General features: G+C 35.8%; 1 protein-coding gene across 3 annotated transcripts in view; it reads right to left on the bottom strand.

The window, feature by feature from the left end:
* LOC137624823 (zinc finger protein 813-like) overlaps positions 1 to 22978 on the bottom strand; it is a 61347-nt gene extending 38369 nt beyond the window's left edge. Inside the window, exons 1-7 of one of the 3 annotated variants that reach the window (XM_068355778.1) lie at positions 22812 to 22978; positions 22200 to 22252; positions 21980 to 22036; positions 12927 to 13045; positions 7618 to 7785; positions 4542 to 4637; positions 1833 to 2768 (exon numbers count right to left, since the gene is read on the bottom strand). In XM_068355778.1, the coding sequence (XP_068211879.1) occupies positions 1833 to 2768; positions 4542 to 4637; positions 7618 to 7785; positions 12927 to 13045; positions 21980 to 22010 (1350 nt within the window). In that variant the 5' untranslated portion in view covers positions 22011 to 22036; positions 22200 to 22252; positions 22812 to 22978. Of the gene's footprint in view, positions 1 to 1832; positions 2769 to 4541; positions 4638 to 7617; positions 7786 to 12858; positions 13046 to 21979; positions 22037 to 22199; positions 22253 to 22811 lie in introns of those variants that run through there. The other 2 variants (XM_068355785.1, XM_068355791.1) reach the window with 2 other exon arrangements.
* Positions 22979 to 24333: the final 1355 nt, after the last annotated feature.

The following is a 24333-nucleotide window of genomic DNA, read 5'->3' as shown; positions in this document are numbered from 1 at the left end:
AGCAATACCCATTTAGGGTCTATGGCAGCAGGTGCGGCAACAGACGGGGTGAGCGACTGAGGCGGTACCGCTTTGCCTCTCTTAGGCGGCGAGCAGTCATCAGATGACGGCAACGAGTCCGAACTGACCCAGTGGCTACAACCGGGACGTTGGATTTGTCCTGAAGGGACCGACTTACGCTTTAAAGGTCGTGAGACCTTGGTCCAAAGTTTCTTACGAGAAACACCTTCGGACGACGAGGTAAAAACGGGCTCTCTCGTCTTACGTTGGTAGGGGCGATCTTGGGGAGATACGCCTGATACCAAAGAGGGAACGTCTGTTCGCTGATCAAGGCCTCTCGAACCCATGCGTCGTACGACATTGCTTCTCCCCTGGGCTTGGGAGCTTGCAAGAGGTCCCGGACTAGGAGGACGACAGGCACGAACAGACGAACCCTCAAGCGCAACACTGTTCACAACACTTTGAGAAACACTTGGCACTTTATCACTTCCCGCGGCACTTTGGCACTTTAGTTCCTTAACATCCGCCATGAGTTGATTGCGGTCACTTGCAAGGGACTCAACTCTCTCCCCCAAGGCATGGATAGCACGCATCATGTCAGTCATCGATGGTTCCTGAGTGCTAGGAGGGGGGTTAGGAACAACCACTACAGGGGAAGGATTAGGTTGAGGGGCATGATGAGAGGAAAAATCTACCGACCTAGAAGAACTTCTCCTTACCCTATCTCTCTCTAGTCTGCGTGTATACTTCTCAAATTCGATAAAATCGAATTCCGAAAGGCCCACGCATTCCTCACACCGATCTTCCAATTGACAGGTTTTACCCCGACAATTGGAACAAACAGTGTGATGGTCGAGAGAAGCCTTTGGAAGACGCCTATGACAGTCCCTAGCATTGCATTGTCTAAACTTGGGAACTTGTGAAAGGTCAGCCATTTTGAATTGGTCAAGGGAAAATTCCAAAAAACGATCTAAGTCATCAACAATGAATCCGATACAAAAAAAGAGTTCAAGGATTTTTTTGAAGAAAAACCCTGTACAGCGAAAGCTCATAACCAAATTAAAGTACTTCACCAAATATGATGGGAAAAACTCCAGGTTTCAACAGCGAGTAAAGTACGTCTTGTCGACACGTCGACAGAGAAGAAATTGAGTCTTTGTTTACATCGAGTATGGTATCTGGCCGACAGTTGGCGCTGGTGGGCACACCCGCAACCTGTATAGCGATCGCTGGCGAGTTTTACTGTTTTTTTGTCTGTCGAGCAACAGAGTTGCAGCTATATATATTCACCGGCTAAGTTAAATATTTAAAAACTAATATTACTGTATTATCCTTATTACTAGTTATGCTACAATCCCAGTTGGAAAAGCAGGATGCTATAAGCCCAAGGGATTCTACAGGGAAAATAACCCAGTAGAAAAAGGAAATAAGGAAATAGATAAACCATATAGTTGTAAAAGAAAAATGCTATAAACCCTAGAACTTCAGCGGGAGAAGCAGCTCTATATCAAATTTACAGGGTATAATGAATAAATTACAAAATGGAATTGAGAGATTAAAAATAATAAAAACAAGTTTGAAGTCTCTGTGACAACGATGTCCAAACTTATGGCTGATTACGTTAATTGGACATTTTGCTTGACTGTGACCGTGACCTTCCAAAATTTAATCATTTCCAGCTTTTTACAAAATAGTTAATCCCTCCAAATTTCATTACTCTACGATCAAAGTATTGGCCAGGAAGCTGTTCATAAACAAACACACACAAACTGGGAGTAAAAAATAACCTCCTTCCAGCTTCATTGGCGGAGATAAAAATGAAATCTACTCACCTGTCTTTTATGTGACACCAAGAGGTACTGGTACTTGAATGCCTCGTTACATCTGTTGCATTGAAAGACACCCGGATGGTCCAGCAAAATATCACTGGGAATATCGCTGCCGTCGTTACTCCCCTCGTCGTCGTTCTCCTGGCTTTCCTGGTATCCGTCCGCCGAGTCGTCCTGGCCACCTCCGTCGTTCTCCAGGAAGTGCGAGGTATTTGGAAGACTTAACAGGAAGTGTTCAGCTGGAAACACAGGATTCTCACTCTTCTGATCCTCCTCCAACACCGTTGTTAGCAAGTCCAACGGGTTGAATTCAACGGCTTCCTCCACGTGATTATAAGAGGAAGATGGCTTTTCATCCGAGTTCCCACCTTCTGCGTCGTTCCCATTTTCGACAGGACTCGAATGTTTTTCACTGGGAGGCAATCCGCCACCATTATTCACGTTTGGTTGAATGACCATACTAACCGTATTTGTGTCCTGTCTTACATTAACCGGTTTGGTAATAACCATATTGGTATTTGTAACTCCCGCGGCACTGACGGGATTCATCTCTTGCCTCGTATTTGTGTTTTCGCCAGAACTAACTACACTAACTAGCGGGATATGCAAATTTTCAGGCATGTGATTTATCTTAAACAACTTCCCATCAACTATGAAGTTTAACTTATCGTTGCCACCACTTTCAGTTCTCACTTCATCTGTGCCATTCTGCAATCCTTTCAAACTACCTTGCAATACGCTTCTGTTGATATTATTAATTTCCGTTTTACTAACACCGTTATGGAGCAACTGCTCTTCGGTTTTATGTTCGCCACCGTTCACCAGAGTCGTTGGTTTGCACTTGTTGATCTTAGAGTTATCAGGGTCGTGATCTAACAAATGTTGCACGGTTGAGACAGTTCCTTGAATTTTCTTACCACATTCACCACATGTATATACCTGTAAAAATAACACAGGATAAGTACTGTACATACATACATACATATACCATGGCACTTCCCCCAATTTTGGGGGGTAGCCGACATCAACAAAGAAACAAAAACAAAAGGGGACCTCTACTCTCTACGTTCCTCTCAGGATAAGTAACCTAGATAAATAACCTTCATAAATTGAACATAGAAACTGGGTCATAAGAAAATGTGTTAAATTTCTTTACTGTTTAAACTACACTTTGCAATGACCTCACTTGTTGAACATAGAAACTGGGTCATAACAAAATGTGTTAAATTTCTTTGCTGTTTAAACTAAACTTTGCAATGACCTTACTTGGAAAACTACCAATAATCAAATCAAGTGAAAATAACACACGATAAATAACCTTAATAAGCTGAACATAGAAACTGGGTCATAACAAAATGTGTTAAATTTCTTTAAGTTTAAACTATACTTTGCAATGACCTCATTTAGAAATACTACATATAATCAAATCAAGTGAAAATAACACAGGATAAGTAACCTTCATTAAGTTGAACATAGAAACTGGGTCATAACAAAATGTGTTAAATTTCTTTACTGTTTAAACTACTTTGCAATGACCTCACTTGGAAATACTACCAATAATCAAATCAAGTGAAAATAACACAGGATAAGTAACCTTCATTAAGTTAAACATAGAAACAGTATTTATGACAAATCAAGTGAAAATAACACAGGATAAGTAACCTTCATTAAGTTGAACATAGAAACTGTATTTATAAATATATTATAGTTAAGTCTACAGTATATGGCAAACTCCTTTTTATATCGCAGGTTTCTGAGGTCAGACGAGTTTTATATTTTTCATTATGATTATCTTTTATAAATTAGTAATTTCTCGGATTGTAACAGTTAGAATTTATATAGATCATAAAAAAATATTTTGATGAAGGAAAACTCTATGTTTTGGGCTTATTAAAGTTTAAGTTTATATAGATATAGTAATAAAAAAAAATGAAAATTTAATTATAATGAAAAAAACTTAACTAGATTTCTGTAGTTTTTCAGAGTTCTCTTGCTTGAGGGTACACTCGAACACGCTATTCTATCTTATTTCTCTTTCTTTTGTTTTTGTTTTTATAGTTTATATTTGAAAGATCTATTTCAATGTGTCACTGTTCTTAAAATATTTCATTTTAATTGTTCATTACTTCTCTTGTTGTTTATTTCCTTTCCTCCCTGGGTTATTTTTCCCTATTGGAGCCCCTGGGGTTATAGCATCCTGCTTTTCTAACTAGGGTTGTAGCTTATAAAAATAAAATATTTTAACCCTTTTACCCCCAGGCTATTTGGAACTTTCAAACACTTGACCCCCAGGCATTTTTTTTTTTATTCAAGCACATTTCGCAATATATATTTTACAAATCGCTCTAACAGCCTTAATTTTCGTCATAGAGAGGTCAGGTTGGTCTCATTCTTTTGGAAAATCCCTGAAATTTTTCATAAAGTTATAAAAAATATGAAAAAAAAAAAAAATGTAAATAGCAGTTTTTTGCAAGGACGTACCAGTACGTCCATGGGGGTAAAGGGATGAGTTTTGTGAAATGTACCAGTACGTCCATTGGGGGTTAAAGAGTTAAGATCATTAACAGTATTAAATTAGATCCTTCATACATAAACTATAAAAACTTCATAAAAACAAGAGGAAGAGAAACAAGTTAGAAATAGCGTGCTAGGGTGTACGCTCAAGCAAGCTTCCAAATAGTCCAACTACATAAAAGCAACTAAAACAAATACCTTTGTGCGCTGGATATCGTCACCCCGTAGCACCAGACTCACTTCGCGATAAAATGCCAAATGTCGTTTTTCCATGTGCAGAGGAAGGTCCATAATCTAAGGATGTGAAAAGGTGTCAATATTATTATTATTATTATTACTAGCCAAGCTACAACCCTAGTTGGAAAAGCAAGATGCTATAAGCCCAAGGGCTCCAACGGGGAAAAATAGCCCAGTGAGGAAAGGAAATAAGGAAATAAATAAATGATGAGAATAAATTAACATCATACCATTCTAAAAACAGAACAGCGTCAAAACAGATATGTCCTATATAAACTATTAATAACTTCAAAAACAGATATGTCATATATAAACTATTAACAATGTCAAAACAGATATGTCCTATATAAACTATGAACAACTTCAAAAACAGATATATCATATATAAACAATAAAAAGACTCATGTCAGCCTGGTCAACATGAAAACATTTGCTCCAACTTTGAACTTTTGAAGTTCTACTGATTCAACTACCCTACAGTATTAGGAAGATCATTCCACAACTTGGTAACAGCTGATATTATCAGAGAAATTTTACAAAACCAGAAACAAGCCTTTTAGCACATATGAAATGTCTGGATCTAGCAGAAAAAATTATGACCCTTTTGAAAACGTATAAATCAATATTATGAACATGTATGAATCAGTAGAACTTCAAAAGTTCAAAGTTGGAGCATATGTTTTTATGTTAACCAGGCTGACATGAGTCTTTTTGTAGTTTATATAGGACATATCTGTTTTTGACGTTGATAATAGTTTATATAGGCCATATCTGTTTTGACGTTGTTACTGTTTTAGAATGGTTTATTGTTAACTTGTTCTCATCATTTATTTATTTCCTTTCCTCACTGAGCTATTTTTCCCTATTGGAGCCCTTGGGCTTATAGCATCTTGCTTTTCCAACTAGGGTTGTAGCTTGGCTAGTAATAATAATAATAATAATAATAATGATTACAGATTCAAATAAAGTAAAAATACAAATGTTTCAAGCACTTTTTGATTTTTGCCTTATCCAAGTACACCTCAAAACCAAGTTTACACTAACACTTAATGAGAAAAAAGGGAAACTATCTTGTTCAATATCAAGATTAAGATACAACATTGCGTCAGAAACTTGAGGCCTTAGAACATAAGAGCTATGGAAAGAATAATGATGTGATAAACATTACGAAACAGAAAAAGAGAAACGTGGATACGAGAGCAAACTCATTGCATATTCCATTCTCATCCTCTGTCTTTCTTCTATTTATCTTGAGCCCAACCTCCTGTGATATTTCATGCATTCTAGTAAGCAAGCATTGCAAATCCTTCTTCCTAAAGATATTCTCTTGAAATTCTTTTAACTTTATGGGATCCCTTCCGAAGCTATATCTACCTTTGGTTTCTATAACCTAAAAAAATACCCAGGAACAGATGGAAACAGGAATTTCTGAGGAAAGCACCCTGTCATGCCCTTGGTGCACGGCAAGTAATCAAACGGTCAAGTGTAGGGAGAGATGGCATCAGTGATCAGCGGGGTTATACAATCGAACTCTCCGCATCACGAATGCTCCAAGAACAAACATAGACACTAAGGGTACTCACTGCCACAAGGCAAACATATATTTCAGACTTCTGCCAATGAATATTGCCTATATTTCATTCCAGTCTACAGACAAAACATTTCTTTTTTTCATATGCTAACTGTGGATGTCATATACTGTAATAATTAACTAAAGTTCATGGAATTAGCTTTTAAATCAATGCTTCTCCAATCATTATCTCCTACTTCACGCTTCATAATCCTCATCCATGTATGCCTGGTGTTAATAAAACAGAAATTAATATCAAAAGAAGTGTATTGCAAGGTAGTTTGAAAGGATTGCAGAATGGCACAGATGAAGTAAGAACTGAATGTGGTGGCAACGATAAATCAAATTTCATAGTTGATGGGAAGTTATCTAAGATAATTCCAATGCCGGAAAATTTGAATATTCCTTTTCATATGCTGACTATAGACGGCGAAAAATGCAAATCCGGAGCTAGAATCCGGATCTGGTCTCCAAAATTTGATGGGGTCATCCATAACCTAAGATCTATCTGTGAAGAAAATTGTCAAAATCTGTCAAGTAGTTTTGATGTAATCATGTCCACAGACAGACACATAAATAAATAAATAAACCGACTCGATTTTATAACCTTGGCGGAAATAACAAAGGCTCGGTCCACCTAGGCAATGACAAGGTGAACCAGCAAAGTTCTGATGGAAGATTACCTTCTATAACCAAAGAGGGCCACAAACTCTCCACAATCTGTAATGGATATAGTGGGCATAATTGCCTCATGGTAAAGCTCTCCCTCAAAGAGATATTTACCACACAAGGAGAAGTAACGCATAGAAGTGTAGGTCACGATCAATCTCCTCTTCCCAAGATTAAAATGTCGTGTTTAACCCGGAGTAGCAGCAGAAGGAAAGCAAAAGGATGATGCCAAACCTCTTTTAAAGCAAACAGGGGAGTATTCCCTTAAAAAATCTTTAGATTACTTCATGACTGTCTTCTTTCTCTTAAACCTGTCCCACTATAAAGAAAACTGTTCCTCAACACTGAAGAGGGGAACATGCAATGTGTCTAGGGATTTTACAGCAAGGCTGACATAAATCTACCACCTCGATACTTAAACATGGACACTTTAGCATATCCCCCTTCATGGCATCAACAATGATAAAGTATCAGCACAATAAAAACATACAAGCATACAATAGTTAAAGAGTACTGTATATTGCTGCAAGGACAGTCTGAAACAAAAACACAATACAGTGCTATATCTGTCTGCAATGACCAAATCAAAACTGACTTGACTAAGACACACCATATCAATCACAACTCTCTTATCACCTCTTTAATCTTTACTATAACTGCCATTCTTATTTCATCCTTTTCCAATCTTTCATTATCTACATAAAAAACAACAAGAATTCCCTGTAATGCAATCATCCACACTCACAGATTGTTAATAAAAGTAGTTTAAATAAAAATAAAGAGCAACGGAACACTCACCTCAGTGGACGTAAAGGAACAATATGTGCAGTGGAAGTGAATGATTGGATTCTTGTCTGCTGCATGAGGACATTCTGGCAAGGGACACGCTCCACCGACGACGACAGTAAAATGCTGCTTGTGGGATTCAAATAAGTGTAACCGATAGTGTGACAGAGCTTCTTTTACCTGAAAGGGAATTATGCAGCCCAATGTAAAGAAAAGTATGAATAAACTGAATAATGAAAGACAAGAAATGAGTTCTATCAACTTGTAAAGCATGGCAAGGAAAATTGATTTAATCAGTATTTGAAAATTAATAAAATCTTGATACTCAAAATTGTCATTTTTAACCTAAAGCTAATTACCAAAACCAATCATTCATATTAACCTCATATTCAGTGTAGCTGAAGTAGTAGTGCATTACGAAGCATATGAACATTTGCACAAGAGATAATGCCACCATAATCACTTACAATGAAACAAGGCAAAATCAAGTACATAATGGAGATATTTCTGGGGTCGGAGAACAATAACATTAGGTTAGTATCAATATTTGAGCCTGGAAAACATATGACTATACACAGACTCAGTAGTAATAAACAAGTACAGTACTTCCATTCAAGTGGTTAATACACTTGGATCTGCAAGGCTCTGTGGGAACACAGCAGACAGATCTATGTACCTGTCAATAAAATGTAGGTCATAGCTCAACCCAACAAAACCACACAGCATCTGGGTAGAAACTTCCGCACTTGGGAACAATTTAGAGGCCTGTGTATTTACTCCTTCACACTCATCAGGAATCTAATTGAAAAGCTCTAATTCCCAATAAACCTAAAGTCCTACTCGCATAATACAGTAGTGCTCGAGAAAGCAGTTGAGCGTGGGTCCAATGACGGACTTTCCCCCTTTAGTCTACTGAACAATGAACAGAATACCTGGTCTTGTAGTTTGGCGACCACTATCTCATTGTTGCCTGTTTTACTGGGGCAGGTAGCACCGTGTTAACAACACTGCTGATGTGTAGAAGGACTCTACCTGTGGACACTGCCCTATTGTGTTAACAGGCTTAATGATGACCCTATTAGGAAAATTGTGGCCACGACAAGTCATACTCAATCCAGATCTTCAATCTCTTATAGCAAGCATTCACTAAAGCCTTACACTATCAGCAGAGCTACTTAAGCAAGTGCATTTTTCCTGCAGAAGAGGCTGTTGTCATTACCCTATAATGAAGTCCCCATCCACAAATCTTTACTAGATAAAATGGAGACAACTTTCATATTGGTGTCATGGAAGGAAGACCAATACAGATAAGGCCTCTTTCCCTCAGCAAGCCCACTTCTTTTTCCTCCTGATTATGCCCCATCTGGTAGTGGTCCTCTGGCCAGTCATTTCAGTGCATAAGTACTTACAACTTACCAAGGAATTTAGGAATGACCTAATCAAGAAAATCATTTATATTGAATCCATGAAAAAAAAAATCTCAAATTAAAATTTAATTTCAATGCTTACAAGGGATTCCTATGTTATTCATTAAAAACTGGAAAAGTTATTTTTAAAACTACTATACAGTTTCAGAAGAGGAGGTATGTATAACAAAAGTTTTGGTCCTTAATATTAGAGCCCATTCAAATATGGTAACTTGTAGAGATGCTGGACAGCATTTGCTATTTTTTACTAATGACTTCAAACAAACATTTGATGTGAAAAGAAATACTTGTAAAACATGTGATTAATTCCTAAAAGGGGTTTAAAGAATTCTTTATACTCCTCCCTAAAAATTTTCTACAAATCTACTTCTGGATCCTAGGGTAAAGAATTCTTCATAATCCTCCCTAAATATTTTATAAAAATCTACTTCTGGATCCTAGGTTAAAGAATTCTTCATAATCCTCCCTAAATATTTCATACAAATCTACTTCTGAATCCTAGGTTAAAGAATTCTTCATAATCCTCCCTAAATATTTCATACAAATCTACTTCTGGATCCTAAGTTAAAAAATTCTTCATAATCCTCCCTAAATATTTCATACAAATCTACTTCTGGATCCTAGGTTAAGGAATTCTTCATAATCCTCCCTAAATATTTCATACAAATCTACTTCTGGATCCTAGGTTAAAGAATTCTTCATAATCCTCCCTAAATATTTCATACAAATCTACTTCTGGATCCTAGGTTAAGGAATTCTTCATAATCCTCCCTAAATATTTCATACAAATCTACTTCTGGATCTTAGGTTAAAGAATTCTTCATATTCCTCCCTAAATATCTTATACAAATCTACTTCTGGATCCTAGGTTAAAGAATTCTTCATAATCCTCTCTAAAAAATTTCTACAATTCTATTTCTGGATCCTAGGTTAAAAAATTCTTCATACTCCTTTTCTAAGGTTCAAAATGAGAACCTTTTTTATTTCAATGCATCTGATAACCAGAGGTTTTTTAATATTAAAAGCCCTAAATACATTTGCAACACTACATGAAACAGATAAAACATTCTAAATGCCTAAGTACAGGTGAGATTGTCTCAAGCCTCCTGTTCTCCTGAAACAGGAGATCCCTGGAGGCTGACTAGTGATTCTTCAAACACCATTCAAGAGATCTCGGGCAGAGGTGCCCGCTTGAGGAGAGAGCTTCTTCAGTGTGGAAAAGTGGCTGAGACGACTTTTTCAGCCAAGGCGGTATTCGTCTTGTAAAGGAACAGACGAACTATCTCCTTGGGCTTGATGCAAGTGTCAGAAAAACAGTCTTGCTGCTGCCGTGTCTATCAGCACGACCAAGTACTTCAACCTTAGCTTGATTTGACTTTTCCAAGATTATCCCAATCCCCCGATTGAGACAAAAGTATTATGTTGACCTTGATCCTTTAGCAATTGCCCAGCGAAGAAGGCCAGGATCAGCTACCTATTCAGATACATCAACAGATATATCCTTTGCAAGTGGACCTAAGCTACTACTAAGGTGAACATCTGAATGAACACCTTGGGAGCAATCTTAAACTGGTATGTCGTACCGTAAACGAAGAAAGGGAAGTACTTGTACTGTAATTTCGAAAGAAGTGGTGCACGAGTACTTACAAGAACATATCCTTCAGATCCACTGAAAGCATGAAGTCTTCTTCTCTGATGGAATTCAGCACAGACCATACAGTTTCCATCCTAAACTTGGTTTGATGCACTAACTCATTCAGTGGCAAGGGGTAGATGACCGCCTTCCCACCCACAGTGGACTACTCCCTTAGAACGAGTCGAATGAAGTAGCTAGGAGACTCGTCTCAAATGACTGAGTTCGTTTGTCAGTATACCTCCTACTTTTATCCACAAGGCCAGATGATAATGAAAAGTTTGATTATGGGCCCAACTGTAAGTCTGTACTCATTGCAGCTGAAATCATAAGCGGAAAGCTTTCGACAAGTGGGGGGGAGGGGTCCTCACCCTCGCTTAACACCTGCCGTGGACTACCTTGTTAATGATATCAATGGCACTTCCAGCTTGCGCTGAAAACGGAGGATGAAAGGTTTGTATATGCGTAGGAACAAATTAAGGAAATCATGAGAAAACACTGTAAATACATGAGCAATTACCTACACAGCTACTTAATAGAGAAAAAAACTCCAGGAACATGAACATTGATCAGGTACAAGTGAGAACTTAACCTAACAATGATGATCTCTACTATAGTTTTACTGTAGTGAAAATCAAGTTATGTACTGTGTATCAACACATATAAACCATATTCTTACTTGACAACTATTTCAGCAATAAGATTTACATAGATCTTCAAATATGTAAGGATATTTCATCAAAACAAATAGCACTGGAAAGTTTTGGCTACAACATTCCCTACCCTTGAATACCTGCATTTAACATTCATACAGTAAAGCTTTACTCAAGGCTACTACAGTAATACTATAGTGGTACCACTATAAGAATGCATTAATTGAATAATGTATATACAAAAGGTCCTCAACTTACAAAACTTAATAGGTTTCAAGAAGCTGTTTTTCAAGTCAAATTGTGTTAAATTTTGCCCTAGGGAAGGCCTAACCTGAATCCCATGCCTGTTTTCCAGCTACGAGGGTCAACAATAGCTGTTTCATATGAAATACATATCAGGTTACAGTATTACAAATGTCATTTACTTTACTGTATTAAATGATATAATGTTTTATTACAGATTTTTTTTATTTTTATCTTAGTTATTTTCAATTGGATTTGTATCTCCGAATTTTTGTGAGTCAAGTGTTCGTAAGTTAGGGCCTTTCTGCTATGGCAGGAAAATTGGACACATTAATCAATGAAAGCTGACAAATCCAGTTTAGTAATAGAACCCTTAAGGCTAAAAAAAAGGATTTATCTACAATTTCTAGATACACAAAAAATACCATACATCTACAATAAAGTAACCATTACATCATCTGTAATCCCTTTGTTTACACATTTTGTCACTGTGCACACATATTACCGAATGCTACTCGAGCCCCTTCAAAAACTAATAAAAATATTTGAAAACTCATTTAAGAAAGTTAAAAAGAAACATTTCTGAATTATCAAGAAAACATTTTAAAACAAATACAAAGTTCAAATGAACCTTTAGATACAAGCATCTTAATTTTTTCATTGATACCTTTTCATCCTCAACTGGGTGTCAAGGCATCGTAAAATTAAGAGGCTTGTGACTCGTATGGACATAAAAGCTTCAAACATGTTCAACTCACTACGAGTGGAGAATCAATAGAAGAAGTTGATACTGTAAACACATTATGCAGTGAATAATCAATACTGGAGCAGTTCAGTGCCTTTCCTTCAAGCTCTAAAAGACATGCAGTGTGGAAGTACTAATACAAAACTAAAATACAAACTTCACTCATTCTTAAATCATTCATTCAGGGTTGATATTCTCTCCTATTCCAAGCTCCATAAAGGATATCTATGTCCATGATCTCTTCATTCTCCCATTAACTTTTCTTCAAAAGGAATTTCAACTATATGTGTGAGATACACGTTACCCCCAATCGTTCACAAAGTTTAACTGGAAGTGCACATGAAGGGCTACCATGAAGGTGATCAAATACTCATTACTGTACGCTATTAAAGCATTACCATTCTATAAACCCTCTGGCTCTAATATACAGCACAGTTCCGTAGCCTACCATATTACATGCTACAGTATTATTAAAAGCACTGAAACTCTACAGGTGGAAACTAATATCTAAACTTAATACCAACAGGTTACTTAAGCTAACTTAATATTTACAGGATAAAGTACGGCATAACAAGAGAAGCACAACAAGTCTTGCAATACTGTAGAAACTCCTGTATCACCTGTACGAAACTGGAAGCGCAGCGCCTGCACTGTAGGACGCCAACCTGAGCCTTAAATTCACCGTCCTTAGAATCAATAGTGGCTAAAGCAGGAAGGAACTGGCTGCCCAAGATCAAATCTACACGGGGGGAACAAAAAGGTGGGAAAAAAAGAAAAATATGCAATTGTCAGTCCAGCTGTAACAATGTGGTTTCAAATAAGTCCTAACATTACAAAAGGTATTAAAGGTCTATTTCGATATATTTACAGAAATAAATTAAAAATGAAAAGATTATTCTTTTAACTGACATGCAACAAAATTATACAAGAGTTGTACTGTATTAGAATACTGTATAAGGTTTTCATATTATAACTGCGTAACCTGTCATCTCCGCCCTGAACTACCCGACTAACGTCAACTCTTAAATACTTAAAACAACATATGACAACATCCATAACCTACAATTACATGTATTAAAACTAAGAAACCGATCACGGTAGCAGCCTGTACTATTACATAAAAATTCAACACATTCACAATTACTGTACAAAAAAAAATTATTATTAAAGAAACTATGAAGTGCTTCACACAAAACAAGCGTAGAAAAAATGCAGGAAAAGAATAAAATATATAAACGTGCTTAAGAACCCCAGGTAAACCTTTAAGTAAAAGGACTTCTAATTAAAATATTCCATTTGGGAGACCATATGGTTTCAAATTCTCATTCTTTATAAGGTCTATACAGAAATTAAAACATTCGAAAGACTATATGGTTTCAAATTAACATCCTTTATAAAATATTCCATTTGGGAGACCATATGGTTTCAAATTCTCATTCTTTGTAATGTCTATACAGAAATGAAAACATTCAATTTGAAGACTATATGGTTTCAAATTAACATCCTTTATAAAATATTCCATTTGGGAGACCATATGGTTTTAACTTCTCATTCTTTATAAGGTCTATACAGAAATTAAAACATTCGAAAGACTATATGGTTTCAAATTAACATCCTTTATAAGGTCTATACAGAAAGCCTAGACATTATAATAAACTGCCAACTGAAATGAAGGACCTAAAGGGAGCAATTGAATTCAAGAAGAAACTAAAGACATTACTTTTCACAAGATCATATGATTTAGAAGATGCTACACTCAAAGAATTGTATAAGTTATAATGAAAATGCTTCGTTAGATGATTGACATGGACCAGCCCGAGAAGTAGTTCACTCGACTTCAGTGGAGGGTTGGATTTAAACCCACGACAAGTAAACAAGTACAAACTTAATAGGTTCCATGTAGGTGTTTGCGAGTCAAATTCTGTTAAATTTTAGCCTAAATAGGCCTTAGCCACATCACATGCCTACCACTTCCAGGTGCAAGTCAACAATGTTCCAGTTTCATATTGCAAATGCCTTACTTACTGCATCAAATAATATTTTATTACAGTACTGTATTTCATTATGAACTTTTAATACAATATCTGAAATGTATGATTTCAGTTGGGATTTGTATTTGTATCTAAGAATGCATGTAAGTTACAAAACTTTTATTCCTCATTTCTCGACTCTACTTGGTACATGTTACGGGTTACAACTAATTTCTTTTATATCCTTATTTTTCAAGCCAGTGGTCTCAGTAAATCATTATTAATTACATAAAAACCCATAATTCAAAATCATAACTGACAATTTTTCAAAAGATGTACTGTATTCCTCAAACCTTGTTTGACCTAAACGTATGATAAGAAATGTAAAAAATATTGTATCTAAACGTGCATTTTTAGTATCAAGTTATAATAACTTCACAAGTTCAAACTTGCAGCAAATGTTTTGTTGTTGTTATCAGATTATAACATAATCGTTAGCATTACTGGACAGTATTTTGTAACATAGAGGTCCCTTTACCCAGGCATTAATGTACAGTATTTTGTAATCGAGGTCCTTTTACCCAAACATTACTGTACAGTACTTTGTAACAGAGGTCCCTTTACACAAGCATTACAGTACAGTATTTTGTAATATAGAGGTCAATTTACCCTAGCATTACTGTATAGTATTTAGTAACATAGAAGTCCCTTTACCAAAGCATTACTGTACAGTAATTTGTAACAGAGGTCCCTTTACCAAAGCATTACTGTACAGTATTTTGTAACATAGAGGTCTCTTTACCCAAACATTACTGTACTGTACTATGTAAGAAAGAGGTCCCTTTACCCAGACATTACTGTACAGTATTTTGTACCATAGAGGTCCCTTTACCCAAGTTAAAAACACACAAGCACAACCAAAACAAATAATTTTATACATAGCATACTAGCATCGAATAAAAGTAAAAATTAGAAGAAGCAGAAGAATAGGTAGTTATACAGTATTTATTAAATACAACGGCAGGATATATAACGCTTAAAATAACGTCAATTTTTCATAGGTAAAAACCATTATTTCACAAAAGCAGAAGAATAGGTAGTTATACAGTATTTATCAAAACAACGGAAGAATACCTAGCACTTAAAAGAACGTCCATTTTTCAAAGGTAAAAACCAGTTTCACAAAAGCAGAATAGGTAGTTATACAGTATTTATCAAAACAACGGCAGGATACATAACGCTTAAAAGAACGTCCATTTTTCATAGGTAAAAACCATTGTTTAAAAAAAATGAAGTTTGTTTTGGTCTTATTAGCTCATACCTAGCCTTAATGTTACGTCGAAATGTGACAGTTTACAAGTGAATCAGACATACTGAGCTATCTATTTTATGTTCGGATGGCGAAGGATAAACTTTATTTGAAGGTTTAGTATCAATGAAGGACTGAGTAACCATAAACAGAGCCAGGGTGAATGTTGGCAGAACTGGGGATAACCACCACAAAAGGAGATTAGCCACCAATCCTTAATGACCATGTGGGGCAATAATACAAACAATGGGACACATTCTACGAGGGTGACCACTTGGCCCTTATTGGTCGAATCAAGTTCTCAGAGAATTAACCCTTTTACCCCCAAAGGACGTACTGGTACGTTTCACAAAAGCCATCCCTTTACCCCCATGAACGTACCGGTACGTCCTTGCAAAAAAATGTTATAGAAAATTTTTTTTCATATTTTTGATAATTTTTCGAGAAAATTCAGGCATTTTCCAAGAGAATGAGACCAACCTGACCTCTCTATGATGAAAATTAAGGCTGTTAGAGCAATTTAAAAAAAATATACTCCAAAATGTGCTGGGAAAAAAATAACCCCTTGGGGATTAAGGGTTGGAAATTTCCAAATAGCCTGGGGGTAAAAGGGTTAAAAAAGATCCTCCTGTGGGTTTGACATTGGCATGATAGAATATGATGATAATAATATGAAATGTTATCAATAAATTAACACAGGTTTGCTATCCTCTGCTTCACATAGAGTATATAAAACAGAAGAATAACAGGAGTTTAAAACTGTAACCCAAGAAACCAACCAATTGTGTGGATGGGGCCGGGATACTTCTCAATGAAGAGTATGTATCAAGTGAACAGCTTGACTGGTGTCCAGAGTAGCTAATGAAATGAAGTCAATAGGAACTCTGGGGCTACTGAACCAGACAGGACACAATCATTGCACTTCTTCGAAGTATCTTTTTCGTAACATTTCAAAGGACTCGGGAGTAAATTGGGTCAAATCTTCATAAACTAACAATAAATTACCAGACCAAAAGATAAACTGTTAGAATAACGTGTATGAATGACATATCATACTGTACAGTAAAAATACAGCAAGATCAATTATTTCCTAGAAATGACAAGCCACGGATGACTCCTCTAAGAACTTATACAATTGTTTTGATCCTTGAACATCAAGGCAGTTAACTCTCATCTTCATCAGAGCTATCATAAGCTACTCATCTAGGATAAGAATGAATGAAATCAATATCCATTGGTACGAGTTGCTAAAGTTGCCTCGACCTAGGTGAATGCCTAAGATTTTCTTATAATAAAGAAAAATTACAAAGTACAATACAAGATCACTTCTTACATACAAAACCAAACTTTGGTTATTTCCGAGATTTAAAAAACAGAAACTTCCGAAGCGGAACAGAACTTATGCAAAGTCTCTACCTTTAAGATGATGAGCTGCAAAACCTATTGTCAAGAAAACTCAGGGAGACGCAGATCTTTATTTGCGAGTCACCTTTTGAACAAAAAAGAGGTGAATGCAGAATATCAGATCAACACGAGGCTAAATAAGTGCATATTCCTTCTACTGCAAATCTATTGAGCTAGTAAGAAAACTTATTAAGAGCAGTTTAATTCTTATGAGTTTCATTGAGATCCAGGATGGGTTACTCTCCCATTCATTGAGTAATTTGAAAGGCCAATTATCAAGTGCTGGTACTGTTCTATGCATGATGCAGTCCATAAGTGGATTGTCAATGTTATTCAAAAGCTCTCAGATACCTGGAAAAGGGATTGCATTCAACTGTTGCCAGAAGATCTGGTCGATTGCATCCCTGGAGGTTGGAGCAATGTAAGCAAAGAGGCCTATTTGGTCACAAAAGTGGCAACCTTTGACGTGATGGAATAACTAGCAAAATCAATACCTGGATCATTAAAAAGTTCTCTATTTTCTTCTCTCTTTACCCCGCTGAAGATTCAGGTGGGGAAGAGGGTGTGTGAAAAGACATTCAGCTATTTTACGAGTTATACCAGGGTATCAGGAGATGATGAATGGAGAAGTATTGATTTAAAAGCTCAAGATAGAGACGACTGGCGATACCTAACCTAGGTTCTTTGCGTCAATTGGCATAGGAGGAGATGATGATGATGATCAGGAGAGGGGTGCATCCTACAACTGCTTCCAGAAAACTTGGCTGATTGGCTCAAAGAGACGCTGGATGACGGAGAGCACAAAATTATTTAAATCATAAAAAGTGGTAACCTCTGGTGTGGTGAAAAGCCCAGTTACAGTCCCTGAATAATGAAATTGGTGTCCAAGAGCTTCTCTTACTTTTTATATAAACCCTGTCCCGTAGCTAGATACGTCGAGACGTCCTTTCTTAAAGCACAGATCTGTATAGGAAGATGATGTCATGATGTTCTTTCTTACACCACAGAACTGTATGGGGAGATGATGGCATGATGTTCTTTCTTACACCCCAGACCTGTATAGGAACATGATGTCAAGATGTTCTTTCTTATAACACAGATCTGTATAGGAAGATGATGTCATGATGTTCTTTCTTACAACACACACCTGTATGGGGAGATGATGTCATGATATTCTTTCTTACACCACTGACCTGTATAGGGAGACAATGTCATGATGTCCTTTCTTACAACATACACCTGTATAGCGAGATGTACCCCGTTAGAAACTTTCTTTACTGCATCCAAATGCACATAAAAATCTATGAGAATAAATTTTTTCAGGTCATAACGCTCTAGCTTTGCTTAGGTCTTTGATGTTTAGTTTTATAAGCATGTTACTTCTCTGGCATTGGATACCAATCCAGTTCACTGGTGGACCAAACCAAGTATTGGTCCCACTGCTTTGTGAATTAGTCTCTTGAGGAGGCTTTTAGATGCTTCCCTGAAGATGAAACACATGAATAATTGCTTACATAACTCTGGTAAATCACCTGCAGGCTTTTAGAAACTCGAGGATTCCCGTTGCCATCTGAGATTGGGTGCCTCAGTCAAGCTTGTGAGTTTACTCCCTTGCCCATGCATTCATCTCTCCTTGATAAATTGTCCTCGTCAATATGATGGACTGCTATAAGATTGATCTTAGTATATCAGCAATAAGCACATATAACTGCTTACTACGTTAGGTTCTTCTTGAAGGGTAAATCTGATTTGAAAATATAATTCTGTTTCTGGAATTCTAATAACCAAAACATACTCACTACTGTAATTGAGGCAACAAACAATCCGTAACGCCTGAATATTGGTCAAATTAAATACAACGATTTTTCAGGAATCCACTTCACAGTTAAGAATTTTGAATAAGGCAACGATAAATTTACACCAACGAGCAAAAATGAATGAATATTAAATGCAAGAGAACAACAAATATTTGGAAAGATAAAAAATTATGAAAACAAAAGGGAATAAATAATAAAAAGAGAAACATACAATAGAGTAATCCCTTCGCGTATCGCGGTTCACCTACCGCACCCTAAGTAAATCTAACCCAGCCACTGAGGGGGGCAACTTGGTGCCGGTCCCAAGGCCGGGTAAATGGGGAGGGTTGGCGGCAGGAAAGGCATCCGGCCATTAAAAACTAGCCAAAACAACTATGGTCAGTGAGTATAAGAATGAAATTAATGCTAGGGCGTTCCCCTTAAGCAACGCGTTGGGACCTCGCCTGATCCCTCCGAAAAATCGGCAAGGGCTACCCAGTCACGGGTGGACTGGGTTAAAGAGGCAAGCTCAAAGGAAAATATCTGAGGAGAGGATGAGAGTAGCAACTTTGAATGTGGGGAAAATGACTGGAAAAGGGCAAGAGCTGGTTGACCTCATGGAGAGACTGTATATGTAAATCTACGTCTTGGACGCCTCTTTATACTGCGGATTTATTTAGGCAGAGAAGTTTTATATGTTTCATATAATAATTACTAGCTGAACTCAGTCGAGTCCCTTGTTAGGCTGGGAGGAACGTAGAGAGTAGAGGTCCCCTTTTTTGTTTTTGTTTCATTTGTTGATGTCGGCTACCCCCCAAAATTGGGGGAAGTGCCTTGGTATATGTATGTATACCATTTCTAGGATTATATCTCCAATTTATATCAAAATCTGAAAAAATTATAAAAACAAAATTATTACGTATATTTCTGTATCTACTTCCAGATTTTTCAGCTGTTCGGGGAGGAGGTCTTGGGATGTGATACCTGCATTAGCTGAGGGATTACTCGATTTGGAATCATACAGAACACATTAAGAAAAAATAAAACAAAGACCGGAAGTCTTAATTGATTCACTAGTCACAGAAAATAAAACCAAGAAATACAAATATACTGACTTTGCTAGAAAAAAAAAAAAAAAAAAAAACATTCTTCATTTGATAAATATTCAAAAGGATCGGGGTTTGGGGGAGCCTATACGTTTATCTGCTGAGACATCAGCAGCCATAGCCTGGCCCTCCTTGGTCCTAGCCTGGGTGGAGAGGGGGCTTTGGCGCTGATCATATGTAATATGGTCAGTCTCTAAGGCATTGTCCTGCTTGATAGGGCAATGTTACTGTCCCTTGCCTCTGCTATTCAAGAGCAGCCTTTAAACCTTTAATGTTTAATCTAACATCACAGTGTTATGAGTGACCATGCAATTTCCTTTCATTGTGAAGGAAATCCCTTGTCAGGCTGGGAGGAGTAAAGAGAAGAAAAGTTCCCTTTTGTTTGTACGTCAGCTGGCCCCCAAAATTTGGGTGGAATGTCTTGGTAGATAAAGGAAATGTAATGCTAAGCTTTTCAGTTTTCATCCACAAAAACCAGAAAGATCTCACAAAAATTGAAAAATAATAAAAAACCACAGCAATATAGAATCTGGTATCTATCACAGTAATGCATATATTTTAGTAGACTACCTTAGCCTTTTGCATTGCTAGACTTTCAAAATAGACAATTTGAGAAGTAATCTAGCCTCCTTTTGCAATATAGCATCTGGTATCTACCACAATAATGCATATGTTATAGTAGCCTACCTTAGCCTATTACATTGCTCGACCTTCGAAATACGCCATTTTAGAAATAATGTAGCCTCCTTTTGCAATATAGCATCTGGTATCGACCACAATAATGCACATGTTATAGTAGCCTACCTTAGCCTATTACGTTGCTTGACTTTCAAAATACGCCATTTTAGAAATAATGTAGCCTCCTTTTGCTATATAGCATCTGGTATCTACCACAATAATTCACATATTATAGTAGCGTACCTTAGCCTTTGTGTTACTTGACTTTCAAAACAAGCCACTTAAGAAATATTGTAGCCTCCTTTTGACCGACAATATCTTATCCCGAAAAATCGACGCAATCTAACCAAGGCCGGCAAATCTCGGCGGAATTATCTAGGCTAGTCCTAAGTTTAACACTATACTGTAAAACAATTCAAAATTCTTTTGATAAATTTGCACTTTTATAATGGAAAGCACACAGGCAGAATAAATACGCACACAGTACAGGAGAAACTATTAGCTGAACGGCAAATGCTGGGGTCAAGAAGTTAGAAGTTAGGTTACGAGTTGACTCCCAAGGTTAGGTTAGGCTACGATGTATGTATGTTGAAATAAGAATATAGCTGACCTCTTGGGCATGTATATCTATTCAAATAGATATACCAAATGGAATTTTCAGTTCCCTAAACATGAAATTTCGAAAGGGATTGATAATAGTGAAGCTTAATAATATAGGGCATGTAGCCGGTAGTTATCCCATTGATCTATAGAAGGCTGTTGAAGTCAATGCCTCTAGCATAAAATATATCCAAAATAGACTATCAATTTATATTCTAATCCTAAATACAGCCTAATTTCAGAATGCAAATAACCGGAAGGCCTATTGGGCCACTTAAAACAAAGAAACCTAAATATTGCAAAGACAAAACTTCCTCAATTAGCATTCTAAATAGTCAAAGGCTTATTATAATCACGATAATGCATGCATAATACAATTTAAAATAATAAAATCAAATATAATTGCATGCAGAAGCACAACCAAAAGGAAATTCGGTTATTCATCACAATTAATATCTTGGTTTTTCGATTCTTAGCAAATCAAATTCAGAAATATATAATGTTAAATTACTTAATTAAATCTATTGGTTACGTAATAAAAGGTGTTAAATGGCTTAGATATAACTCTTGAATGATTAAATGAGTCAAATATATCATTAAAAATTAATTAACCATTTATAGGAACCGGACAGGTGTTAAAACTGCCCAATTAAAATCAATTTCCTCAATTCGTTCATTACACAACTTCACTTCATATCACGATATAAACGTAATTATTAACAGTCAGTCTATCATACTAAGAAAGGTAAATCAAGATATTAACGGCCATTTCATTAAATAAAAGATAAATAAATCTTTAAAAATGTCAACCTTCAAATGGTGTAGTTTCGACTAAGGTCATTTTGCTGAACCCAGGCCTGCCAACACCTGCAAATGTAAATAAAGGAATTTGAGTGCATTTATTTACGTATTTAAACGAAATTATACATGTAAAATTAAATATATTTATTAAATATATATCATTGATATGTTATACGTAAATTAATTACAATAATTTGGTTATTAGAATGATTTAATTTTCGTAATTTACCTTTGAAGATGCCACATTGGAGGGGTTGGTACGGATCCCAGGGCTGCCAACACCTGCAAATGTAAATAAATTAGGATAATTAATTACAATGATAGATTATATGGAACTTTTACGTGTAAACCAATAGGAAAATATTAAATATATATAAATGATATAAAATACGTATATAAATTACGTTATTAGGAAATTACAACGATTTTCACTTTCGTAATTTACCTCCGAGGAGGACACATCGGAAGGGTTGGTACGGCAACGGCAAAACATGATCTCGTTTTGTGTATATTACCTAAATAAAATGTATATATATAATAAATAAAACATTAAAATGGAGTCAATGTCCACTTTTAGATCCCATTAACCCATTGAGCTTCCACCCATTTGAAATTAACCCATAAAAAACCCCAATTCGCCTTAATTACATACATATCTTCCATCGAGTTCTGACTCCCTAATCAATATGCCGAGTCCCCCCATGAATTTTTCCCAGAGTTCCCATGAAATTTTTTGATTTTCGCCCATTTTTGGGTCCTAATGGGGGTTCCTTTCGATCCCAGGACGAGGGTAGGTCCTTCACGGAGGCACGGGCTTGACGATTTTTTCAATGGGACTTACCTGTCAATGGAAATTCATGGAGATAGAGGCTTTGGTAATGGTTTCCATGGTATGAGTGGCTGCGCAAGTCTTAATGGTGCCGAGACTGAGAGATGGGGGGGTCTGCCAGCCACCCACCCACCATGGATATCCATTGCTATTTATACCACCCATTAACAATGGCTTCTACACCCATTAGCACGTGTCTTCAATGCTGTTTTTACGTGCGCTAACATTGTGCTTCCACATTAGATGTTTTTCACAATGGTTAAAGTTTCCTATATCCATTAATAGCCACCCACCCACCATGGATATCCATTGCTATTTATACCACCCATTAACAATGTCTTCTACACCCATTAGCACGTGTCTTCAATGCTGTTTTTACGTGCCTTTAAGATTGTGTTTCCACCATATATGTTTTTTACACTGGATATAGTTTCCTATATGCATTAATATTATATATATATATATATATATATATATATATATATATATATATATATATATATATATATATATATATATATATATATTGTTATTTTTATCAGAGCATTGTCTTCTACACATTGAGGCGTATCTCCAATGCTGTTTCTACATCCGTTAACATTATTCCCCATAAATGTTCTTACATTAGAAGTTTCCTTTACCAATTAATAGGTATTTCAATTACTATTTAATACCATTAACATGTATTTTATTCCATTTATTATAGTTACACACATTAAAACGTACCCGATTTTATAGTATATAGCATTTTCCTTGTTCTATTATGGCGCCAATACATAGGCCTACGACCTTCGGCTTAACAACAAAAAAATGTTTCTTGAAATATATTATTTTAGTTACAAGCCAGAAAGAAAATAAAAAAAAATGATATTGATTTTTTGTTTTTATCCATTGAGGCTATATTATCATACTTTATTAACATATATCCTTTGACTAATGTTCTAAGTTGAAAAGATGTTTAATTATATATTAGTTCAAAGGATTTCTTCATTGCATTTGTTTTATGCATAGATTTTATAGATTTGGTCTGTAATTATTAAAGGGAATAGGTGTTCTGATCAGCTTGGCGTATACGCATAGGCCTACAATGTGAAATAGGAGGTTTCAGTCACACACACACACACACACACACATATATATATATATATATATATATATATATATATATATATATATATACTGATACCGTATATATATATATATATATATATATATATATATATATATATATACTGATACCGTATATATATATATATACATATATATATATATATATATATATATATATATATATATATATATATACTGATACCGTATATATATATATATATATATATATATATATATATATATATATATATATATATATATATATATATATATATATGTGTGTGTGTGTGTATATATAAATTATATATATATATATATATATATATATATGTGTGTGTGTGTATACTGATACTGTATATATATATATATATATATATATATATATATATATATATATATGTATGTATATATATATATATATATA

The sequence above is a fragment of the Palaemon carinicauda genome, chromosome 2 (genome assembly GCF_036898095.1).
Source record: "Palaemon carinicauda isolate YSFRI2023 chromosome 2, ASM3689809v2, whole genome shotgun sequence".
Lineage (NCBI taxonomy): Eukaryota > Metazoa > Arthropoda > Malacostraca > Decapoda > Palaemonidae > Palaemon > Palaemon carinicauda.
The sequence above is the reverse complement of the archived record's forward strand: the minus strand, read 5'-3'. Positions and strand labels throughout refer to the sequence as shown.